General features: G+C 46.8%; 1 protein-coding gene across 1 annotated transcript in view; it reads left to right on the forward strand.

The window, feature by feature from the left end:
- The window catches only part of DNAH8 (dynein axonemal heavy chain 8), a 1,926,251-nt gene that overhangs the window by 975,748 nt on the left and 923,742 nt on the right, over positions 1 to 26,761 (forward strand). The window contains 1 exon segment of the mRNA XM_029592920.1: positions 18,067 to 18,171. Within this exon segment, the coding sequence (XP_029448780.1) occupies positions 18,067 to 18,171 (105 nt within the window).

Here is a 26,761-nt window from a genome sequence, read left to right on the forward strand (position 1 = left end):
ACTACAAACTATAACTTCTCCAACATGTAAAACCTTACCTTAAACTAAATGATTTCTGAAAAATACTACAATCTTTATTATTTTCAAGTATAGACTATTGTAATACCCTACTAATCAGTATCCCCAAATAGATTGTACGCCCATTACAAATCATTCAAAATACAGCTGCCAGATTATTAACAAATACTCCAAGTCATGACTACATCATGATGATATTAGACCTGTCAGCAGCATTTGACACAGTAAATCATAACATACTACTAAATAGGCTTGACGAAATAGGACTACAAAACAAAACAATTGAATGGTTCAGGTCCTCCCTAAACAATACATTTTTTTCAGGTGCGGATAAAAACCACTATATCAGACAAAGTCAAGCTAAAAACTGGAGTCCCCCAGGGATCAGCACTTTCGGCGACTCTATTTAATATTTACATGCTGCCCCTATGCCACCTCTTGGCCGGTCTAGGTATCATACATTACATATATGCAGACGACATCCAGCTAATTTTAGCAGTAGACGAAACAATTGAAAAAACGTTGAACCTAGCAATGTTGTACCTAGATATAATTAAACAACTGCTGTGCCAAATGGAACTAGTAATTAATATTGAAAAAAACAGAATTCATACACCTTGAACGAAAAACAACTGAATTAATCCAGAATCCCATTAAAATTAGAAACGATCAGATAGTCAAACTAACTGAAAAAACTTGAAACCTAGGAGTAATAATTGACAATGAAATTAACCTCAAACAACACATATCAATGAAAGTTAAAGAGGGGTACACGAAACTAATGGTCCTTAGAAGGCTAAAACCACTACTAACCCAAGCGCACTTTCGAACTGTTCTTCAAGCACTTATTTTCGCTAGCACAGACTATTGTAACACACTCTTCCTTGGATTACCCCATTCAACACTAAGACCATTCCAAATCTTACAGAACTCTGCAGCCAGAATTCTAACTGGAAAAAGCAGAAGGGACCACATCACTCAAACTCTTGCCAAATTACACTGGCTGCCAATCGAACAAAGAGCACAATTTAAAACACTTTGCACAATACACAAACTTTGCACAATACACAAACTAATCAATGAAGAAAATACTGATTGGTTAAACACTGCATTAAGACTACATATTCCCCAAAGAAATCTCAGATCAGCAAATAAAGCCTTACTGACCATACCCTCTGTAAAAACAGCTAAACTGACACAAGGAAGGGAAAGAGCACTATCACTAGCCGACCCTATATTATGGAACTCAATGCCACCCGAAATAAGATTAATGAGAGATCAAAAACTCTTCAAAAAAAGCTTAAAAACATGGCTTTTCAAAAAAGCTTTTCAAAGTGAGAATGGGGAATAGGTAGTACTAAGAAACAAGAAAAGGACTTATACACACAGGCAAAGTCACCAGAGAACATATATGCGTTCTTTATTTTATTTATATCACACTTAAGTATTAAGTTAAAGAATTACAGTATATTGCATATATGGAGAGCCCATAAAGGGCTTTTCAATACACATTACATATAGCTTATAATATTTTGAATCATGTATCTGAACAACTTCGGCACCCTCTGGTTAAAGTACAATCTATTTCAAACTTATTCATGTGCCTATTTGTAAACCGTTGTGATGGTATATCACTAAACAACGGTATAGAAAAGTTTTTAAATAAATAAATAAAATATCACACCCATTCTAAAACAATTGCATTGGCTACCCATATCTGTTGCATCCATCAGTCGCAGACAGCTGTGACCTTTGCTGCTCACCTCATTTTGTCCAGTAGTTTCGATTCTGGCTAAGCTAGCCGCCTCTGCCTCTGCACGCCGACCTCCCTGGCGTTCCCTGGATGGTGTGGACGATCCCGGTCACCATCTTGAATCTGGTGTGACCTAGGGTGCGCGTGCCTGCCTCCCTCCACATGATGTCACTGCCTACGTGTATTTAAGCCTACCGGACTTTCCTACCTACGAGTTAGCAAGGATTCCTTCTTGCTCAATTCCTTTCCTCTGAGACAATTCACCTCGCTGTTCCTGCATTTCAGACTGAGTGACTCAGGTACCCACGCCTCGGGGGCCTTGCTGCACTCAGGGCTATCTGCTCCTCGGAGAGCCTTACCTGCCTGTCTCACCTTCAACAGCTAAGTGAGTTCCTCTCACAGCTTCCTCGGATGACCCTTCACTGTTCCTGCTTCGGGTCTCCACTGCTGCTACTACGAATTCTCTACTGCAACACCAAGGAGTGAGTACAAGACCTGCTCTACATTACTGCTTCCATCTTGCTGTGTGGATCTTCGGGTTACCCCGCTCTGTGGACCACTACCAGATCCATGCTGTCTTGTACTAGTTGCCAACATCTATCTCTGGCTTACCCTGCGCTGCGGACAACTACTGGAGCTGCCACGCACAAGGCCTACCAAGAAGCAAGTATTCCCCGGCTTACCCTGCTCTGCGGACCACTACCGGATCCACGCTGTCTTGTGCTAGTTGCCAACATCTATCTCCAGCCTACCCCACGCTGCAGACCATTACCGGAACTACCACGCACCAGACCTACCAAGAAGCAAGTATTCCCCAGGTTATCCTGCTCTGTGGATTACTACCGGAGATCAATCCCAGGGCTTCCTACTCCAGGACTGAGTTTACAAACCCGCTCCTCGGGTTTCTCTTTGCTGTATAATAAATATTCTCTGACTCCTATGTCCATCACTGCTGAGACCCTGCCTGTCGTGGAGAGTCCCCTCAGGGATCCTCCCTGTGGGTGGAATCAGCTTTCTCAATGACCTAAGGGCCCACAAACCAAGTTCAGACATAACAGATTTCTAATTCCATGGATCCAGCTCAGCTCTCAGCCTTCAGGCCATTCCTGGCCTGGCCCAATGGATTTTGGAGCAACAGAGAACTTTGGAGTCGTTGACTACCGCTTTTAATCAGCTGAACACCAGACTGAACGCTTCTCCTATTCCTCATCAGAATGCATTCCCCCTGGTGGTTACCAGGCGTACTACAGTTCCTTTGCCTGCTCCTACTTGTTTCTCAGGAGACTCCCTGTTTTGTAGGGGCTTTATCCCAGGACAAGCAGGATGCTAGTCCTCACATTGGGTGACATCAGTAATGGAGCCCTATACGGAAAAACTGTCAAAGTTTCTAGAAACCTTTGACTGGCACAGTGTGCCCACTGAGCATGCTCAGCATGCCATGATATTCTCAGCCACAGGGGTCTCCCTTCAGTCTTCTTTTTTCCGCGAAGCCGTTAGCCTCGTGGTTATTTGGAGTCCTTGAGGTGATTTTCACCAGATAAAAAAGTTTAAAAAACAATAGGAAAAACTTCAAAACCGCAGGGGTCTCTCGTTTTTTACAATCGCAGTAAGTTTTTCTCTCTGTTTTGCCAGTTCTGTACCGTCTATTTAACCCGCAAGTCATCGACGGCGGTCCGACTTTGCTATGGCCTCGGGTTTTAAAAAATGCCAATTTGCTGCCGTACTACATCAATTACAACCCACACTTAGAATGTTTGCTTTACCTCGGCGAAAAACACGATGTCTTAACATGTACGAAGTGTGCTGAGATGACGCCGAAAGGCAGAAGACTCCGGATGGAGAAAATGGAACACCTGTTCCATTTACAACTAATGCCATCGACATCGACGTCTACGCAGTCGTCTCCGGCTGGAGCGATCTGTAAAGTCGTCCTCAAGAAGCGAAGACCAGATGAAGCGGGAGATAGGCCGTCGCCAACCCCATCTAGGTCCTCGATACAATCGATGTCGGTCATCGAAAAGACCACCGAGGGCAAACAAAAGCATCGGCATCGACATCGGAGGCCTCACAAACCTGAGACCAACCCGATATCCGGCGGTCCATCGAAGGATCCTGCACCTCCATCTAAGAAACCTCGGAGAGAGGACACTTCGTCAAGGCCGACACCAAGGTGATCCCCACCAACACCGGTGCTGGGAACCGTACCTCCTCAGGGCTCTGCAGAGGTACCGGAATTGCCTTCACTGCCTCCCCCCATAGCTGCTCTGGTCTCACCAGCTATGCAGGCGGAACTGGACAGATATATCCGCCAGGCAGTACAGGATGCGCTCCTCGATATGATGCCAGCACCGACTCAACCATCGAGGCCAGCGCCATCGTCAGTACCATCGCCATCACCGATTCCATCGGTGCCAGTTCCGATAATTCTACCGATACCGTCGATGGATCCATCGATGCCATCACCGAGACCATTACCGATGACACCATCGATGCCAGTGCCTGACTTGTCTTTTTTTGCACCAATTTTGACAAAACTAGATACTCTTATCGGTGCCATTCTGATAAAAACCTAAAGAGACATCGGTTCCACCACCAACTGGAGAAGATATTGTACAAGAACCACCGATTCCAGACACAATCCCGGGTCCATTGGGGATTCCACGCTCCCACCCACTAATGTCACCATTATTTCCATTGAAACTGATGGAACAACTATCGAGGCCAAAGGGGTTTATCCCTTCTACACCTCTTCGGTCCCATACACCGGATACATGGCAAGATACAGACACAGATACCTCCTCATAGGAAATCCTTTCTGAACCATCTCCTCCAGAAGAAAGGAGAAAATCTCCCCCGGAGGACCTATCATTTTCAAATTTTGTCAAGGATATGGCCGATACCATACCTTTTCAATTACAAACTGAGGAAGATGCCAGGCAAAAGACCCTGGAAGTGCTGCAATTCATGGACCCGCCTAAGGAGGTTTTAGCTATTCCAGTCCACGAAGTTCTTGTTGAACTATTGCACAGGTTATGGGAGCATCCCTGTTCCATACCTCCAGTGAACAAAAGGACTGATGCGACATATTTGGTCCAGCACATCCCTGGTTTCCACAAGACTCAATTACCTCACCACTCAGTGGTGGTTGAGTCAGCACAAAAGAAGTCAAAAAGGGTAAAAACTCACTCTTCAACCCCACCAGGCAAAGATAATAGATTCCTAGACAACATGCTCTCCAAAACTTTGCAGTAAATTGCACTCTCCTGTCGGATAGGATATGTTTAGGCATCCTGTGAAGACGGAAGATGTGTTTAATAAAGAGTTTTGCTAACTCAGTTGCAGAGGGTAATCCTGGTAGTGCTACAAAATGTGCCATTTTAGAGAAACGGTCGACCATAACCCATATGGTGTTATTACCATTGGATGATGGCAGGTCTGCTATGAAATCGGTAGTGATATGGGTCCATGGTTCATCCGGTGATGGTAGAGGCTGTATTAAGCCCCATGGATACCCGGGTCGTGGCTTTTGCTTAGCACAGACAGCGCAGGAACCCACATACGCTTGTACGTCCTACTTCATGGTTGGCCACCAATAGTATCTTTGCAAAATAGCTAGGGTAAGACTCTGTCCTGGATGGCCTTCCAGACGGGAATCGTGTGCCCACTTCAACAGTTTCTTCCTTAAATTCTTGGCCACCACCGTCTTCCCGGCGGGTACTGTGTGGGTGGCTGTGAGAACCACTCTTTTGGGATCAATGATATGACGGGGTTCATCCGGCATATCCTGAGGTGAGAAGGATCATGATAGGGCATCAGCCCGAGTGTTCTTCTCTCCCAGACAATACTTCAGAAAGAAGTCAAATCTGTTAAAAAACAGAGACCATTTTGCTTGACGGTGGTTTAGTCGTTGAGCATGTCGAAGGTGCTCTAGATTCTTGTGATTGGTATACACTACTATTTGGTATTGTGCACTTTCTAGCCAAGTAAGCCACTCTTCAAAAGCCAGCTTGATTGCGAGAAGCTCCTTGTCTCCAATCCCATAATTTCTCTCAGCAGGCAAGAATCGCCTAGAAAAGAAGGAGCAAGGATGGAGCACCTTGGATTCGCTGTACTGACTTAGAACCACCCCCACACCAACATCTGATGTGTTGACCTCAATGATGAAAGGACGGTGTGGGTCAGGGTGGCGGAGGCATGACTTCTTCTGAAAAGCCTCTTTGAGTGTCAGGAAGGCTGAGATGGCTTCTGGAGACCAATTGGCAGGGTTGGCTCCCTTCTTGGTCATAGCAGTTAGAAGGACTGTCAATGATGAGTAGTTTTTAATAAAGGATCGGTAGTAATTGGGGAAGCCCAAGAAGCAACGCAATGCCTTCAGGCCTGTGGGTTGAGGCCAGTCCCGGATACTCTCAGTTTCTTGGGGTCCATTTGAAAACCATTCTTAGAAACAATGTATCCCAGGAAGGGTACATCTTCTTTGTGGAATTCACACTTTTCAAGCTTTGCATAAAGGTGGTACTCATGCAGGCGTCTTAGGACTTTCTTAACATCCTCCTGATGACTTTGCAGATCTTGAGAAAAGATCAGTATATCATAGAGATATACTACTACGCATTGATAAAGTAAGTCCCGTAAGATGTCGTTCATCATATTTTGAAAGACTGCAGGTACGTTACTTAAGCTGAAGGGCATGACGAGGTATTCAAAGTGTCCATCACGGGTGTTGAAAGCAGTCTTCCATTCGTCTCCTTCTCAAATACGCACCAAGTTGTAAGCTCCTTTAAGGTCTAATTTGGAGAATATTTTGGCTGCTTGGAGCCTATCGAACAGTTCAGAAATTAAGGGCAGGTGGTACCTGTCCTTGATGGTAATCTCATTCAGACGCCTGTAGTCGATGCAGGGGAGTAAGGTGCCATCCTTCTTCCTTACGAAAAAGAAGCCTGCACCAGCAGGGGACTTGGAAGGTCTGATAAATAACTTTTGTAGATTTTCTTGTATGTAGGTAGACATAGCTTTAGTCTCAGCTACTGAAAGAGGGTAAACTCTTCCTTTGGGAGGTTCTGAATTTGGCTTCAGATTTATGGCACAGTCGAACTCTCTGTGTGGTGGAAGGACATCAGCTGCTTGCTTTGAGAACACATCCTGGAAGGAGGCATATTGTGGAGGTAAGCCAGGTAATGATGGGGTAGTGGGCATGCAGATGAGTGGTGAAACTTCTGCAAGACACCAACCATGACAGTCTGGTCCCCACCGGGACAGTTCCAAGGTAGCCCAATTAAATTGTGGCATATGGTCTTGAGCCACAGCAGCCCCAATACCACTGGATGCATGGCTTTTTCCAACACTAGAAAAGAAATAGATTCTGAGTGTAGAGCTCCAGGGCACAGGCCTATGGCCTGGGTGGTCAGTGAAACTTCTCCAGGAAGTGGTTCTCCATGGATAGATGACAATAGCAGAGGCTTAGCTATTGATGTGGTAGGAATCCATAGATGTTCAACTAAGCGCTTTAGAATAAAATTACCTCCGGCACCAGAGTCAATGAGAGCGAGGGTATGAAATTCGTGACCTCCACATAGCAGAGATACTGGTAATGATAATGGAGGAGTAGGAGAGGTGAGGTCCAGAAGAAGTCCTCCTGCAGATCCCAGGCCCATCAGTTCCCGGACAAATGGGGACAGGTTTGGACTGCATGGCCCGATTGACCACAGTGTTGCATCCATCAGTCTCAGACGGCTTCGACTTTGTGCCTCACCTTCTTCCTTCTCTCTCCTCAAGCCTTGGGAAGTTGGCTGCCACCGCATCTTAATGCTGCTCTCCCCGGCATCCCCGGATCGGCAACGGCGACAGCGTTCACCATGTTTCCTAAGGGCCTCCTAGAGTGCACGCGCGCATGCCACCCATGTCTTTATCCACATCATGGCGGGAACCTCGAGGGCGCCCCCTTCCGAGTGACATCAGCACATCCTGGTATTTAGCCTGCCCTTCGTTTGCTAACAAACTGAGTTAGCAAGGATTGGAATTGCTCCAGTCTATGCTGCTCTTAGCTGCCACAGGAAGCTCTCTCCCCCCTTCGGGGTAATTCTACTTTAACTTGAGGGCCCTTCTGCTTTCTTTCAGGTGCCTATCCTGGGATACCAGGTACTCGTTCCTCGAGGGCCTGCTCTCCCTAATCTGGTGCTTGCCACTCTCCAACTTCTGCCTGCCAGGACTCCAACAATACAGCTTCTGCTTCAGTGAGTACTAACCTATCAGTCTATCTCACCTACAGCTTCAACGCTCTACATACGGAACTTGTTCCTGTTCTCCACCTACTCAAGAGTGAGAGGGGTCCTCTCTGCTGAGGATCCCTGGACTACTACCGCTGAAGCTACCTTCTACTACTGTCCGCTTCCTGGGCAGTGCCACCATGTTGTATAATAAAGATCAACTGCTCTGTGTTGCGTGTCAAGAGTTTAGCCTGGTACTGCAGTTCCTCACAGGGCTCCTCCCCATGGGAGTGGCCATCACTGCAGTACCCAAGAATCCACTCCAACACCTCATAACCATAACAGACTGCTAACTCCATATATTCGGCTCAGCTCACCGCTTTGCAGGCCATTCCAGGCCTGGCCCAGCGAATCTCTGAACAACAGAATTCGTTAGACAACTTGACTGTTGCCTTTAATCAGTTGCATGCACAGATTACTACACCGGCTGCTGCAGGTAAAGAAGTTACTCCACCAGAAGTGACGGTCAAGTCTACTGTGCTTCTATCTGCTCCAACACGCTTCGCGGGTGAAGTGTGGAAATGTAGAGGATTTATTAATCAATGTTGCATGCATTTTTCTCTGCAACCTAACCATTTCCCTACCACCTATATCCTTTCGTATCTGGATGGAAGAGCTCTGGCTTGGGCCTCACCGCTGTGGGAGCACAGTGACCCTATCCTGAATGATCTTGCCGGGTTTCTTGAACTGTTTAAATCAGTTTTTGATGACGCTGCCCTGTACTCGACAGCAGGATCAGCCTTGTTTCATCTAAAACAAGGTAACAAACATTTATCAGACTTCACCATAGAATTCAAGATGCTGGCCTCTGAATTACATTAGGACCCAAGGTGTTTGAAAACACTATATTTTGAAGGCCTGAACTCCCGGTTCAAAAATTAACTGGTGACTTGTGAGATGCCTGAGACCTTAGCTGAATTTATGAAGTTGGCAGCGAAGATTGATCGCCGAATTCATGACAAGGTTCAAGAGGTCAAGAGTCACAGAAGACCAGTCCAGGGAGAGATTCGAACCAAGCCTTCACCCAAGCCTACATTCTCAGGACCTGTTGCTGGCGAAGAAGAACCAATGCAAATGGGCCACAGTCATCTGACTTCTAAGGAGAGACAATTCCAAAAGAGAATGGGACTATGCATATATTGTGGACAAGCTGGTCATGCTGTACAAACATGCCCTATATGTCCGGGAAACTGGCAGACCTAAGTCCTGTGGGAGGACTCTTCTTAGGTATAACTGCACCCTCTCCTCCACTCTATCTTCCAGTATCTCTAATCTGCGGGCCTTTGGAATATCATACCCTTGCCTTAGTGAATTCTGGGGCAGGGGGAAATTTCATTTTGAAAGGTCTAGTGGAACATTTGCGGATCCCTACCACTACCATGATAGCTCCATTAATACTGTCCTCTATTCATGGAGAGTCCTTACCGGGTGAAGTAACCCTGCTTACTGAGCCAGTGAGCTTGTGTACCGGTGCTCTTCATACAGAGACTATTTCCTTCTTTGTGGTAGAGGAGGCCATGCAACCTGTGGTACTCGGGTTACCGTGGCTGCAGATACACATGCCACAATTCAATTGGACCACCTTAGAACTTTCACGTTGGGGTCCGGACTGTCATGGCAAATGCTTAATGGAAGTCTCTCTAATAACATGCATGCCAACTACCCCATTGTTAGAAGGGTTGCCGCCTCAATATGCATCTTATCAAGATGTGTTCTCAAAAGAAGCCGCTGATATGTTACCACCACACAAATCCTACGACTGCGCAATTAACTTGAAGCCCAATACGGAGCCACCCAAAGGAAGGGTTTACCCCCTTTACATAGTGAGAGTAAGGCTATGTCGGATTACATCCAGGAGAACCTCCAGAAAGGCTTCAGAAGACCCTCTAAGTCTCCTGCTGGTACAGGATTCTTCTTCATAGGAAAAAAGGACAGAATGTTATGTCCATGCATTGACTACAGAGATCTGAATGAGATCACCATAAAGGACCGCTACCCTTTACCACTCATCTCGGAGCTATTTGATAGGTTACAGAGAGCCAAGATTTTCTCCAAGCTTGATCTCAAAGGAGTGTATAATTTAGTTCGCATTCGCTCTGGCGATGAATGGAAGACTGCATTTAATACCTGGGATGGACACTTGGAATACCTGGTGATGCCTTTCGGCTTGTGCAACGCCCCGGCTGTCTTCCAGAACTTGATGAACGATATTCTGTGTGATTTACTCTTCCCATGCGTCGTTGTCTACTTAGATGACATCTTGATATTTTTTCAAGACCTGCAATCCCATCAGGAAGACGTCAAAAGAGTTCTGCAGAGACTTCGCAAGAACCACTTGTACGCCAAACTGGCCAAATGTGAATTTCATAAGGAATCTGTGCCTTTCTTAGGTTACATCGTCTCAAACAAGAGATTTCAAATGGACCCTCAGAAGCTTGAGAGTATTCAAAAATGGTCACGACCCACTGGTCTGAAAGCTCTAAGACGATTTTTGGGGTTTACCAACTACTACAGAACCTTTATTAAAAATTACTCTTCAATGACTGTTCCATTAACAGCAATGACTAAGAAGGGAGCCAACACTGCTAATTGGTCTACTGAAGCTGTTAAAGACGCCAGAAGTTAAAAGACGCCTTTCAAAGCAAACCATGTCTTCACTATCCTGACCCTACTCGATCCTTCATTGTGGAAGTCGATGTATCTGATGTAGGTGTTGGGGCCATGCTAAGCCAGACTGGTGATTCTAAGACCTTACACCCCTGTTCGTTCTTTTCCCGATGTTTCTTGCCTGCAGAGAAGAACTACAGCATTGGGGATAAAGAACTATTGGCAATAAACATGGCATTTGAAGAATGGCGCCCCTGGCTTGAAGGTGCACAACATCAGATTACTGTCTATATTGATCACAAAAATCTAGAGTATCTCCGTCACGATCGACACCTCAACTATAGACAGACGAGACGGTCCCTGTTCTTCAACAGATTTGACTTTGTACTAAATATCGCCCTGGTGACAAGAATGTCAGAGCAGATGCATTATCTCGGTCCTTCCTCCCTGTTGCGTTCGTGCCTACTTTCGCCCTCGCTCTACCCTCTCTACCTGTGTGGCGACTCCCTCCGAGCCTGATGGACGGCTTGCTGCCGCGGCATCTCCCTGCCGCCTCTCCCCGGCGTCCCCGGGCCGGCTCGACGCTGCGGATCCGCCATGTTCCTGATGACATAGGGCATGCGCATGCTCCGAAGTATGTACCAGCAAATGCGCGAACCTCAGGGGCGACCCCCTGCATCGATGTCATCCGCTTCCAATATAAAAGGTCTTTACTTTTTTTGCTAACAGATCGAGTTAGCAAGGACTACGATTTGGACTCAGACAAGGATACAAATTCATCCAAGCTACTCTGCCTCCTCGGACTTACCAGAGGTACCCGCTCCTCGGGGGCCTCGCTCTCTTTTATCTATTTCAGATTATAGATAGGAACCAGTACTCGCTCCTCGAGGGCTCATGTTCCTAAACCCTCTGAAGATTCTCTATTGCCTAGAAGCAATCGCAGATATGGACATTGTGAGTTGCTATTTCAGACTACAGGTAGGAACCGGTACTCGCTCCTCGAGGGCCTAACCCTTTCCAGTTACTGAGCTTTCTCAAGACCTTATGTGAGTTATCATCTAAGTACTGGCTATGTATAACAGCATACCCTGTCTATTCACTATCTATAGTCTCTTTACAGCTCAGCAATCCTGGGATCACAGTTCCAGTATCTGAGGGACTTCAGCCCTGCCGGGCATATCAGCTCACTACTGCCACCTCTGGTGGTTCTACTACCTGTCTAATAAAAGAACTATTTGTGTCTGTCTCCATACTCAAGCCTAGCTGGTGGTCCCTCTCAGGATTCCCTCCTGGGGGCGCTGTCATCTGCCATCAGTCCAAGGATTCACCTATTTACATTCTTGTCCAGCTGAGCACCCTCTCTAGTACTCCGCTGGTACAGGTTGCCAACTCAGCAGTCTATATCATAACAGATTGCTAACTCCTCCTTCCACAGGAGCAGAATTATAACAGATTGCCAACTCCTTAGCAGATCTGTAACAGATTGCTAACTCCTCCCACAGGAGGAGTATATCCTATCAGATTGCTACTTTCATCTGCTAGCTCCTCCCATAAGCATATCAGATCACAACACTCCCAGAAGATGTTCCTGATGAACCTCAGCATATTATTGACCCAAAACAAGTGGTCCTCTCAGCTACACATCCGGTACCCCCGGGCAAGACCATTGTACCCCACAACTTAAGAAAGAAACTGCTAAGATGGGCTCACGATTCGAAACTGGCTGGACACCCAGGTCAATGGCGAACACTGGCCAAGCTACAAAAGTACTACTGGTGGCCCACCATGAAAGAAGACACTCTAGCTTATGTAGCTTCTTGTTCTAACTGTGCCAGACAGAAACCTCTGCCTGGATGTCATTGGGGCCTGCTTCAACCCTTGCCAGCACCAGATGAGCCCTGGACCCATATTGCAACAGATTTTGTGGTGGACTTGCCACTCTCTGGAGGTATCAATACCATCTGGGTTACAGTGGATCGATTTTCAAAGATGGCTCACATCATGGCTCTCCCTGGCTTGCCATCCGCCATGAAACTTGCTAGATATTCATCAGTCACATCTTTTGCCTACATGGCATGCCAAAACATATTGTTTCTGACAGAGGAGCTCCATTTACAGCTAAATTTTGGAGAGCTTTGTCTAAGAAATTTAATATCACAATTGACTTCACCCCTGCGTACCATCCTCAGTTGAATGGCCAAACTGAGAGAATGAATAGAACTCTCAAACAGTTCCTCCGCGCTTATGTCAGTTCAAGACAGAATGACTGGGCTGAATTTGCCATCAATTCTCATCCAGCATCATCTGCTGGATCTACACCTTTTGAAGTGGTCTGCGGAAGACAACCAATACCATCTTTACCACTTCCACTTTCTGTGTTGTCCCCAGCAGCTCAATCTACTGCCAAAGATATACTGCAGCTCTGGAGAAAGACTAAAGAGATGCTCCAACAAGTAGGACAAAAAGCAAAGAAAGGCTATGACGCTCACGATAGCAAGGATCCTGAATTCCAGCCTGGTGATAAAGTGTGGTTCTATACCAAACATCTGAGACTTAAGCTTCCATCTGCTCGCTTTGCACCATGCTTTGTCGGACCCTTTCCTATTTTCCAACGGTTGGGCTCACTCAATTATAGTCCGAAACTCCAGTTATGAAGATTCATAATGCTTTCCACATCTCGCTGCTGAAACTGCTTGTCCTTAGCGAGTTTTCCACCAGGACACCTGAACCTACTCCTGTTGATGCAGAAGAAGACATCGAGTAGAAGGTAGATGCCATTCTTGATGTAAGAAAGAGAGGCAGAGTTTGGGAATACCTCCTGTCATGGGAGGGATACAGACCAGAAGAAAACTCATGGGAACCATTGGCTAATATCATGGACAAAGAGATGCTTCGTCAATTTCATCAATCGCATCCTCAAAAACCAAGACCAAGTAGGGGGTCTGGAGGGGGGCCCTTTGAAGGGGGGTACTGTTGCATCCGTCAGTCTCATACAGCTTCGACCTTTGTGCCTCACCTTTCTTCCTTCTCTTTCCTCAAGCCTTGGGAAGTTGGCTGCCACCGTGTCTTCATGCCGCTCTCCCCGGTGTCCCCGGATCGGCAACAGCGACGGCGTTCACCATGTTTCCTAAGGGCTTCCTAGGGTGCACGCGCGCATGCCACCCACGTCTTTATCCATGTCATCGCAAGAACCTCGGGGGCGTCCCCTCGAGTGATGTCAGCACATCCTGGTATTTAGCCTGCCCTTCGTTTGCTAACAAATTGAGTTAGCAAGGATTGTAATTGCTCCGGTCTAAGATGCTCTGCCGCTTCCTAGCTGCCACAGGAAGCTCTCTCCATCCTTTGGGGTAATTCTACTTTAACTTGGGTACCCGCTCCTCGGGGGCCCTTCTGCTTTCTTTCAGGTGCCTATCCTGGGATACCAGGTACTGGCTCCTCGAGGGCCTGCTCTCCCTAATCTGGTGCCTGCCACTCTACAACTTCTGCCTGCCAGGACTCCGATACAACTTCTGCTTCAGTGAGTACTAACCTATCAGTCTATCTCACCTACAGCTTCAATGCTCTACATATGGAACTTGTTCCTGTTCTCCACCTTCTCAAGAGTGAGAGGGGTCCTCTCTGCTGAGGATCCCTGGACTACTACCACTGAAGCTACCTTCTACTGCTGTCCGCTTCCCGGGCAGAGCCACCGTGCTGTATAATAAAGATCAACTGCTCTGTGTTGCATGTCTAGAGTTTAGCCTGGTACTGCAGTTCCTCATGGGGCTCCTCCCCGTGGGAGTGACCATCACGACAGTACCCAAGAATCCACTCCAACACCTCATAACCATAACACACAGTACATGCACAATCCCATGCGCTTGCGATAACGTCTCTCCTTGGAGGTCAAATGGCTTCAGCCTAGTTGCATAGGCTCTTTCTCCTCTGAGGGTGCAGATGGTAAGCTGGAAGCAATAGGCACAGGTTTAGGATGGTTAGCCCCCACTGTAGACTTTCGTGGACTCAGCCTCCTGAGTACAGTCGCGGATATGGCGGTCAATTCTTCTAGCCAGTTCCATCAGGGACTCAAGAGTATCAGGCAAATCATGGGCCACTAATGTTATGGAGTCTCAGTTTAGTGGACCCTTGGGCCGACCTGCAGGAGACTGGGAAAGGTATTCAAAGTCTCTAATACCACACTGGCCGGGAGGCAGATGTTCAGGCTGGACATAGAGGTGCTCTTCACCATGGAAGCTGGCATTCCCCCGGGAGAAGCCCATAGGAGCCCAGCTGCTGGGACTTATGTGGCTTCACCCTTGGAAGCCGAGCCCCCCCGGGAGGAGCCAGTAGGAGCCCGGTCGCTGGGACTTAGGCGGTAAGGTGATCTTGAGACTGGTGTGGGCTGGTTGATGAATAGGACTGGAAACTGGAACCAGACTAGAACAGTAACAGAACTGTAGCAGGGCTCAGGTTCTGGAACCAGGCAGGAACTGTAGCAAGACTCGGGTACTGGAACCAGGCAGGAACTGTAGCAAGGCTCTGGTACTGGAACCAAGCAGGAACTGTAGCAAGACTCGGGTACTGGAACCAGGCAGGTACTTTAGCAGGGAAGCAGGAACCAAGCAGGTGCTGTAGCAGGGAAACAGGAACCAGGCAGGTACTGTAGCAGGTAACTGGAACCAAGCAGGTACTGTGGCAGGTAAGTGGAACCTAGCAGGTAAGCAGGAACGGAACGAGTTCAAGGCAACTCACTTCGGGGCACGTAGCAACAGGGATCCGGAGGGTAAGCCCGTTGCAAGGCAAAGACTGAGTGTCCACGGCCGGCTTATCAAGGCCACGGCATCTGACGTCAGGAATTGGGCGGAGTCACCACTGGCGGGAAATGGCCTAGAAAAGCGCCCAAGTGGCGCGCACACATGCCTAGAGGCAGGGCGTCCATGGGAGGCTTCCTGGCGGTGCGGCCCCCGTGGGGACGCCACCAAACAGGCCGTGAACTAGGCCACGAGAAGCGGGAACAGATCCAGGAGCTCGGAGGTAAGGGTCTGGTCGCGGCGCTCGCGGCCAGAACCATAACAACTAATTCGTCCTTTAAGCGAGAGTTGAGACCCTCCATGAATATGGCACATAAGCATCTAGTGTCCCAATGTAGTTCAGATGCTAGAGTCTTAAATTCAATAGCAAAGTCTGTAAGAGGCTTGTTACCTTTCTGAAGGTTGAGCAAGGCAGATCCAGCGATGGTCTGGCGAGTCGGGACATCAAACATGAAAAAAGCGAGTGCAAGATTACAGTCCAATGTGTGCAAAACTCTCTCACCCTGGTGAGAGTGAGACCTTGGGAAGAAAGTGCGCAAAACTATGAATTGGCTAAGGCAAGAATTTGGGGTGAGTGCAGGAACCTGGTATAGGGTGAGTATGTGACAAGTGCTTGTAACTCACTGACCTTCCTAGCAGATGTAATGACTACTAGGAAAAGGACTTTCCATGTAAGAAATTTTACAATCCAGGAATGCAAAGCCTCAAACGGAGATCGCATGACTCATGCAAGTACTACATTAAGGTCCCATTCTGTAACTGGTGGCCAAATGGGAGGCTTAAGTTGAAATAAGCCTCTCATGAATCAACTGTTTAGGGACGCTGTTATAGGGGCATTCCCTATTCCTTTGTGGTATGCCAAAATGGCACTCAGGTGTACATGTACAGAAGAAGTCTGAAGACCAGAATCTGAGATGTGCCATAGGTAGTCTAATAGTGAAGGAGTGGAGCAGGAGGAAGGGTTAATACCTTTTTGGGTGCACCACTCAGTAAATCTAGTCCATTTGGAACTGTAAGATTTTCATGTGGAGGGCTTTCGTGAAGCTCGAGAACCTCAGAGACTTGACTTGAAAGATTGAGCCGCTGAAGTATCAAGCTTTCAACATCCAAGCCGTTAGGGCAAGGGTTTGGAGGTTGGGTTGTCGTAACCTGCCCTGGTTCTGAGTGATAAGAATGGGCGCTGTGTCCAGGTGAATTGGGTATCTTATCGATAGGCCGAGGAGTATGGGAAATGTAGTCCTCACGAAACCCACCTGCCACCCCGTGGTATTGGGTCCGAAACGTTTTATTATTTTATTTTTTCGCTCATACTTATTGCTACAAACGAGACTGAAGGGAGACCCCTGTGGCTGCAGGGATCATGGCATGCTGGGCATGCTCAGTGGGCTCAGTGTGCCAGTCAAAAGTTTCTAGAATCTTTGACAATCTTTTTCCGTAATAGGGCTCCATCGATGATGTCACCCATATGTGAGGACTACATCCTACTGCCCTCAGATAACACCTGTTACAGGTAAGCAACTCTGCTGACTGATGTCATAAACCTCCCTGAAGCCTAAACTTATTGCTCAGGCTGGCTTCATGTTGGAGAGTTGCTGCAACAAATATCCCTAGTAGATAGTAGTCTAGCCAGCGAGAGTTCATTACTGAGCAGTTTCCAGAAAGTATGTCTTGTGAGTTTTTTCACTACACCAACAGGCAGTGGATAATTCAGCAATACCGGCAGAAAAGCTAAATGGCAATAGATGTTAAAGGCTTGTAGATAAATGCCATCTACAAAGTGCTATCATAAGAACATGCCATACTGGGTCAGACCAAGGGTCCATCAAGCCCAGCATCCAGTTTCCAACAGTGGCCAATTCAGGCCATAAGAACCTGGCACGTACCCAAAAACTAAGTCTAATTCATTGCTAGTTGCTAATAATAGTAGTGGCTATTTTCTAAATCAACTTAATTAATAGCAGGTAATGGACTTCTCCAATAGTTTTATAATTGACTTGCATGAAGAGGAGCCCCTGTCACATGGTAGGAGCACTGGATGGCCGACGCCATTAAAGATGGCGCCGGCCATCCAGTGCTCCTACCATGTGACAGGGGCCGGCCAATGGCACGGATACCCTGTCACATGGTAAGGGCAAAGGGGCATCAGCGCCATTTTATTTTAGTGCAGCTGATGCCTGGGAACGGGAAATCGTCCCCCGAGGCCCCCCTGGACCACCAGGTAATGTTAAAAGGTTTTGGGGGGTCGATTTAAAGGGTCGGGTGGGTTTTTTTTAGCGGCACGGGCCTCCCTAAAAAAAAAATTAGCGATATGAATTGGAATCGGAAACGATTCCAATTCACATATCTTAACAATCAGATTTCCCCCCCCTCCCCCAGCCGAACCTGATCGTTAAGACGATCTGGCACACGATTCACATCTCTACTGTTCAGTGCTGAGTTCTATCACATGATCCACTTGTTCTCTTCAGAGAGCACCTGCTATAGGCAAGCAACTTTACCATATTCATCCTCTGTTGCCATGTATTCTAGTGCCTGATATGAATGACACTTTTAAAGGGAAAGGGAAGAAAGGGCATTTATTATTTTTCAATGACAGCTAAGTATATGACTATAATCTGCTTTCTTTTTTTAACAGCCTCATCTACCAGGACTATTTGATAATTTGAATGAAGTGGAGTTTCATTTGAAAGATTATGATCGCATGTTGTCAGTTCTATCACGAGAAGGAGAAAAAGTTGAAGTAAGTATGCTGATATGTATAGTAGTATTACTCAAACATAATTTGTACTCTGTAGAAGTAGGATAAAGCCAAATGCTTCTTTTATGGAGGAAACTTTTCACTGAGTTAACAGATTCACAAAATGGGGAAATAATTTGTTAGCAGACCTGTCTCACATGGACACAATGTGTGCAAAACTCTCTCACCCTGGTGAGAGTGAGGCCTTGGGAAGAAAGTGCGCAAAACTATGGATTGGTTAAGGACAGTAAGAAGAAGAGGGACAATTTTCCAAACCGCCCACATAGTTGTAGAAGTCTGCAGCTACTTTTCCTTGTGGATTATGCACCACTTCACAAAGGAAACTGCGCATATTCTTTATCTTGGAAAAAATCCCCACACTCATTTGCATCTGCTTTTTCCATTGAAAACAACACATTTAGTTTTGAAAATGCAGAACTGCATATCATCATATTCTCTGCCTTAATTCCATCCCGGGAATTCTTCTGCTCTATGTGGGTAAACCACATGGACAAGCAGGGTAAAGTCAACCACACAATTAGGTTCCATCATTCAATGATGCCAGGACGGAAAAGCTCTCTTAGAGCTCAAAAAAATGAAAAGGAATTTCTGAACATGTGTGGAACTTCCCATGAGTCTCTTCAGTCTTTTCTTCTGCTTGTGCAAACTTGTTTTGCTCTCTTTCTCAAGCCACTCAAATTTTTTGAAACTAGTTATCTTTGTTTATTCTTCTCTATTCAAATTATTTCATTTTTCTTTATTTATGTGAGTCTTCCCCCAAAAAATGTAGGTTAAATTAGTTTACAATTTTCGTTCAAAACTGAGTTTGACTCAGCTTCTATCCTCTTCGCATCTTTGTGAGGCAAAGATGTCCAAAACCGATCATCATGACAAGTGTGTAAGATGTTTAGGCCTTGCTCTGCCTGCACTCTTATGTCTCCCTGCGCCAGAAGGTACAGGATCTATGCACTTCAGGATTTCCTGGAGTTCAGCAGTAGGAAAGACAAGGAAACCATCACCAGCTGAGGGACCTTTTCCTAAATTAAGCAAGGCAGAGTCCTCTCATACTCGGCACCATGATTCAGTGCATCCTTGATGCAAAGGTTGTGCTGCTTTGCACCAAAGGATACTGGCACCATACCACAATAGTCTCAGAGAAACATAAATAGTCTATGAAACAAGATGCATAGACGAGATCAGCGCAAAGAACAATGCCATCAGATTAATTTCTCTGGTGCAATTGATTAGTAAATGCATTTGGGCCTTATTGATGTCAAAATCACTTTGGCACCAAGACAAATTTCTTGGCACAGAAAAGTTGAAAACAGGCAATTTTGGATCAGGATTCACATACAAAACAAAAATTCCATTGGTTATGCCAGTTCTCATTCTGGAATCAGATGGCTAATTTCCAGCAATTCGTTCACCAAAAAAGATCAGCACCCCTTTGTTGAAAAGATGTGCTTAGAATTTATGAAAATGTATTTTTCAAAGATGCTAGGCTTATCTCCTCCTCCTCTCTCATTGGAAGAAATGTCTCCTATTTTAGACAATATGGCCTCCAAGCTGGACTGTCAATCCACTATTCCAGTTTATCTGGGTAGAGATAAATTGATCCAAATTCAAACTCAGTCTCAGTCTAACAACTCATTTTCTTCTAAGGATAGGGCAACTTTTGAAGACCCTTTTGTTGTGTTATCTGGTTCTCAGGAAGGCTCAGAGTCATCTTATACCTCTTTCTCATTCTATCTGGATGAGGAAGGATCTACAGGTCTTCCATCAGATCCTTTGCCTCAGCACCCCAGGAATACATCCCCTCCTGAAAACATATTATACTTGCTCTTTGAAGTAGGGATTTCTTTTGCCATTCTTTGTACTATCTGCAGCAGGAGGAAGAGCCCAGAGAAGATGTGTTTGGCCTACTCAAATACATCCAGGCTCCAAAAACAAGTACTAGCAGTTCTCACAGGACAAGCAGGATGGTAGTCCTCACAAATGGGTGACATCGAGGATGGAGCCCTGTACGGAAAACTTTTCTGTCAAAGTTTCAACAAGCTTTGACTGACACTGGCACACTGGGTGCACTGAGCATGCCCAGCCTGCAATTATCCCTGTGAGCCACAGGTGTCTCCCTCAGTCTTCTTTTTTCCGCTCTGCAGTCAGCATAGCGGTTGGAGCTCTGTGAGGATTTTTTAACTAATTACCTCATGGAAACACTTAACTTTTCACTTCAAAAAACACTTTTCCCTGCACAGGTCTCCCTCCGCGTACGTTTTTACGACGCTCGGTGAGTACTAATTCTTATTTTTCGGTCGGTTCCTGTCACTATCTTAAGGCTGTTAACTGACTGAAGCCTTCCCTTCCCCCATTTTTCAGTTAGCTTTAAACAGCTTGCGAGTATCTCTGTGACACTCTGCTTGCTTATGCTAGTGGGGTAGGGATTTTTTCCTTAACTTAGGACCTCTGTAGCTTCAAGTCCTTCGTTCCCTGGTACCCTCACGCAGTCGATACCCTATCGCTACACCGGGACCCGCCTAAACCGCCCTGGGCTTTTATATGTCATCAGCGCCCCTCCCCCCACGGTGCCCTGATGCCTTTATCCATGTTTTTTGCTTTTCAGTGCTACCAGGCTTTTTCCTCCTACGCACTGTTTTTTTCCTTGGGCTTCCTCGGTGCCGTCCCTACCCGGATGCATGCCATTGACGCACACGCTGTTAGTCACTGCCATGCATACTCGGGTCGCCGCCACCGCTGCCCGAGACACTTTTTAACGATCCCAGGGTCACTTCATCGATGCCACCCCCCCCTTTTGGGGATGCCATCGATGCCCCATCCTCCCCACCGATGTCCAGCCCTTTCCATCGGGGGGCATCGGTGCCACATCGATTCGTCGGTGGGCATCGATGCCGGATGGTCCCCATCGGTGGACATCGGTGCCGGATGGTCCCCATCGATGGACATCGGTGCCGGATGGCTTGTCCGTCGATGGCATTGGTGCCGGATGGCCGTCCGTCGATGGCATCGGTGCCGGGTCCTTTTGCATCGATGGACACCGATGCCCAGGTGTTTCATCCATGGGCATCTATGTTAGAATGCATCCATCGAGGGCAGTCGATGCCAGGCTGCTCCCATCGGTGAAATTCGATGCCCAGGTGGATCCCATCGGTGGATATCCATGCCGGCTCGATTCCGTGGATGGGCGTTGATGCCAATGCCAGCCTTATGGCTGGCATCGATGCCCATGCCGATTCCAGGACTGGCGTTGATGCCGGGATGGAATTCATCGACTGGGAGATCCATGCCATCGATTCCATACGTGTCCATATCGATGCCACCGACACACGTGTCTGGGGCACCGATGCCATGTACACTTGGAAATCTGAGTCTGTCCAAATCGATACCGTCAACGTCTGTGGCCCTATAGTTGATGCCCGTGGCCATGCCACAAACGGCATAAATGCCCGCCTCCATGCATCGATGCCCTCGACACCTCCGTTTTCCTTCGGTGTCCTTGACGCCCTATTGATTCGACTCAGTCGATGCCGGTATCTTTTTCAATAACGGCAATGTTTTTCGATTATTCGATTCCACATCGTTTCAAAGATACCTATGCCACTGCTGTCAGTGCCCGTCACTGTCATCATTCTCCTGGCCAGTCATCGACGATTTTTCATACCCATTTTGATGATATCCTCGAAGCCCCTTAGGTTGCCTTCAATATCGTCAATACCGACATAGCACCGCCACATAATACCCTCGCCTCCTCACATTGCTCCACGCTTTGGGTTCTTTTTTAAGCCCCGTATTAGCTTAAGACACTCCATTGTGTCAGGAGCAGAGCAGGCGTGCTGACAGTTCGTCATCGATCGCCTTCCAGGACGACGAGGGCTTCCATCTCGGCGCTGGGGAAAGACCGGGCCGAGCACCGTGGCACCCATCATCACCGACATCGTGATCGTCCGCCGCTGACGCCATCCAGCACATCGGTGCCATCCTTCTCCAGGCTGGACAACGCTCGGGCAGAGCGACATCACCACTGCCATCAGCACTGTTCCTACAGTTTTGGCAGTCCTTGGTGATCCAGAACTTCCGGATCCAGGTCCGACAGCTTCTGCATTGGCGTCACGACACATCGAGCCGCTGTGACGAGGGAGGGAACATGAGTTCCGTTAGGGCTCCTCTGTTCCTGGCGTGCCCCACCGTCAAGTGGTGTGGGACTATGGCCATCTGTTACACTTAGCAGTCTAAACGCCACTCACGCCTGGCCTGTCTCCTCTGTACCTGTGCCACCATACCGGGTTTCAGAGCGAGATGGACGTTTACGTCCCCGGCCTTACCCTCGAGGACTCCGGAGACCGTCGGGGTCAACAATCTTCACCGGCTCGTCTTGCGGCGATCCACGTCGGATGGTAAGTACCCGCTTCGGCGGCATTCCCATAGAGTTGTGTTCTCCCATTCGGACCGTGGTTCGAAAAGTTCTGGGTCATGTGCCTTTTAGAACTGTATTAGTGTCACATATCACTATGTTAGCTATGTTAGCCACAATATCAGGAGAACCCCTCTATCTTCTTGGGATTGCAGCAGGGCTTCTTCTCTTGTCAGTAACAAGTCCCTGTGCCGACCAATGCTCTGACTCTTGGTTCCCTCCCAACCAAGGTCCAGCTGCATTGGCTGATCTGCTAAACATGAGATTCAGCAACCATTGCCCCATGTACAAGTCCACCTTGAGGCCTGGCCACAGGTCTCAGTGTCTCCTTGTACAGCATACAGAAATGCGGGTACCACTTACCGCTCACACACCTGCAGGAGCCTACATGATATCCTCCATTGGGACACCTCTTGGTCTCCCATCTGGTCAGATATCAGAGCGGCCACCCCACCTTGTACCAAAGTCCCGGTACACTCCCCCAGGCGCTACGAAGTGCAGAGGGGAGAAGGGAGGGGGGTTGGGGAGTTTTAATTGCACTATTCTTTCTTTTAACAGAAAATAGTTACTCTCCGCACATCCTGGACCTAAGAAAATCCAACTTTCTTTAGACGTCACAGGTACAATGGTATCTTTGGTTACCATCACTCCATACTGCAGTAAGTACATTATTTTAATGTTTCTATGTGCTTTATGGTGAGTCAACATTACAACCCCAAGCTCTGCCGCCGGCACCAGCTTCGGTAAGTGAACTGTCTCTTGCATCACTGTTGGTGAATGCTGTTTTCTCTGCGGAGTGTAACATCATTCACTTTCCTTTCAGTACATGCAAAGAGCTCTCACTTTTTTCAGGACTCACTATACATTTACTAACTGGGATTACTGTCACTGCCATAAATCCCTTCTGTAACACTTCTGGACACCACAGTCTTAAGACCCTCTTGTCCAGCATGCGCACAGACATTCTGATACATTGTTATATGTCCCTGCGCATATTTTCCATAACCTCAACCTTTCAACTTTTCATGGTTGGGCTATGGGGTTTCTTCCCACTATGCATTTTTTCTCATAATTCAAAACTGCTATGGGTTATATTCAGTGACATTCTATACTCAATGGACCTAAGTGGTTTCATTGCTTTCGTCCCTGATTCTTATCCCAGTTCGAACTAGGACCTAGTCTCCTTCGACTCATGCTCGCAATTCCTTAGGGTTATAAAGTTTCTCCTGAAAGCTGTCAACCCATTATGCATCTATTGCACTCCAGCATAGTTTCTCATAAACTTCCTGGACGTTGCACCCATGAGTTATGCCCTTATGCCTTCCAATACTGCTTTTGCAACAATTCTTTGTGCATACAGACAGACAGCATAGGGACAATGTGCTTTCCAACTCATAAGCACGCACAACCTCTTAGCTGCTCTGCTAGACAGCTGCGCAGCTCTACCCTTGGCCCTTGTTCACTTCATGCGTCTTTGGGCCACATATCTAAGAGATTTAATGAACGCTCTATCTGACCTTTTCCACGTAGGTTCTATCCTCTCGAATGGTCTCAATTACATGTGTACAGGGCAAATCTTTTAACGCTGAGTTTAACTAAACTTTCCTCTGCGTCTGCATCATTCCATACGATGCACAGGTTCTGCTCCCTACACATGTTTCCTATGCGTTCCCTTAGATGCCTTTTCTTCCATCAAAGGCCTCTTCAATATATCTCTTCTGCTGCCTCTCGTAGCCAGCATTCTTCTAATGTTGAACTGGGATGGGGTTCAGTATTCTTTTCCCCACTCCCTGACTGAGATCAGTATGCTTCCCATACTTCTCAATCCATCATATCAGTAACCTTTTATTCCCTCACCAGTCAGTCCCAAATCATAGACTTACTGATGTTCTTAGGTTCTGGTAGCGTCACAAAACCTTCTAAACATAAATCTTGCCGTTTAATATGGCAGGCTTTACCTCCTGACGCTAAAAAAAAAAAAAAAAAAAAAAGAGGTATTACCCCTTTTACTTTTCCACCATTTTTTTCTTACTCCCTCGGATTCTGTTCTCCAGACATCCTCCACATAGATACACCTTTCTCTTAGGAGGTGTATCGTTTTGGGAGTTGGGTTCCCGTTTTCGGTAATCCTCTCTGAGTCGGCTTACCATGGATTATCCACTGATCAAGCCGCCTCTATTTCTCTAATCACGGAATGAACATATATATTCTCCTTATAAGTCTCATACATTCTACGTTTGAGCCTTTCCATTCCTCTCTTCCACAGTTTGGCAAGGGAACTTCTTTCCCTCTTAATGTCATTCCTGCCAGCAGGGTCCGTGAGTTATGCACTCTTTCCATACTCACCTGACTCCGTTCCTCTGCCACTGAGTAGTTCTACGCATTCAACTTTCTATCCTTTTCAGGTAGATGTTATATCTCCGTTCCTCAGGAAATACTCTATTAATTTTTCCTAACCTCTCTCTCTCGCCCTAGGGAGAGACTGGGTTTTCCACATTCCTGGACAGTAATGCTGCGCTTACATTCTATCTACATTGCACTGCATTCCATGTGAATTCCACTTGACTCTTTCCTTCATGCAAGGGTCAAGCTGCTACTTCCAGTGGCCACACAGACCTAATCCTTCTGATTAAGTGGTCTATATTTCCTTTCCTACCAACAAGCAGACATTTCACTACAACACTGTGGGTATCCACATACTGTTGTGTCCGTCTTAGCCTTAACAGCTTCCCTTTGGTTACTGCTGCTTGTACTTTTTTATCAGGTTGCAGCCTGGAGTCCTCTCCATACCTTCGCAGCCTATTATTGCTTACATTTGACTAGCCGGCATGCTCCATGTTTGGCCAGTCCGCCTACTCTTACTTTTTTCAATTCACTACCCAACATCCTTCCACGAACCCATTATGGTGTTGCGGATGCCCTCCGTTCCCATTTCCACCTCAGTCGTTACGCCTTTGCGCATCTGCGGTGTATCTGGTGCATTCCCGGGCATCCTCAGCTCGGTACTCACCCATTTGTGAGGACTACCATCCTGCTTGTCCTGTGAGAAAGCAAATGTTGCTTACCTGATGTAACATGTGTTCTCACAGGACAGCAGGATGTTAGTCCTCACGAAACCCGCCCGCCACCCCGCGGAGTTGGGTCTGTATACTTTTATTTTAGTTTCGCTTGCGCTTTTTAGCTATAAGACGAGACTGAGGGAGACACCTGTGGCTCACAGGGATAATTGCAGGCTGGGCATGCTCAGTGCACCCAGTGTGCCAGTGTCAGTCAAAGCTTGTTGAAACTTTGACAGAAAAGTTTTCCGTACAGGGCTCCATCCTCGATGTCACCCATTTGTGAGGACTAACATCCTGCTGTCCTGTGAGAACACCTGTTACATCAGGTAAGCAACATTTGCTTTCTGGTGCATAGGATCCTTCAAGAGCTTCAAACAAGAATGTGTCAAATACCTTTATATACCCTACCCGTGTCAAGGAAGTTGGACCTCAAATAAAGGGGCCAATGCAAGAAGGCGCCCATTTTCTTAACGCGCATGCAGCCACATCCCCTGGGTGCCCGATGCAGTATTTAAATGAAAGGCTGTATAAAAAAGGGTGCGCTAGGGGAGAATTATACATCATCCATAGCACTCAAATGCAATGGGCGCACACAGTTGCAATGGGTGCTGCTTAATATGAGTGTACATTTTTTTCCCATTCTTCAGGCTGATTTCTTTTTTGGTGAAGTTGATGACAATGCCCATAGCTAAGTACCCCTTGTGTCTAAATTGTGTGGCCATAAGAATTTTTTTTTTTTTAATCAAGCCAGTATATATATTTATTTTTCAACAATGCAAGCAGTAAATTTAAGTGTCACAACAATACTAAGTAGGAGAACAGAGGATTGTATTTGTTTTTTTATTTCTCATGAGCCCTTGACTCGTGAATTAACTTTACTCCACCTCCGGGGCTGGAGTTAAATTTACCACATTAAAAAGTATGCTTTAGGTACCCAGCAATTTCCTTAGAATTTACATGTGATGGGCACTATCAGCTATGCATTTGTTTGGGCATGTGCTGTGGATGTACCAATCTCTTTATATTATCAGATGCTGGTCTAGTTCATCCAACCACACATAGATCTGTGCACTAGGCTGAGAGCACTTTATTTCAGCCAGTTCCAGTA

The sequence above is a fragment of the Rhinatrema bivittatum genome, chromosome 3 (assembly GCF_901001135.1).
Source record: "Rhinatrema bivittatum chromosome 3, aRhiBiv1.1, whole genome shotgun sequence".
Lineage (NCBI taxonomy): Eukaryota > Metazoa > Chordata > Amphibia > Gymnophiona > Rhinatrematidae > Rhinatrema > Rhinatrema bivittatum.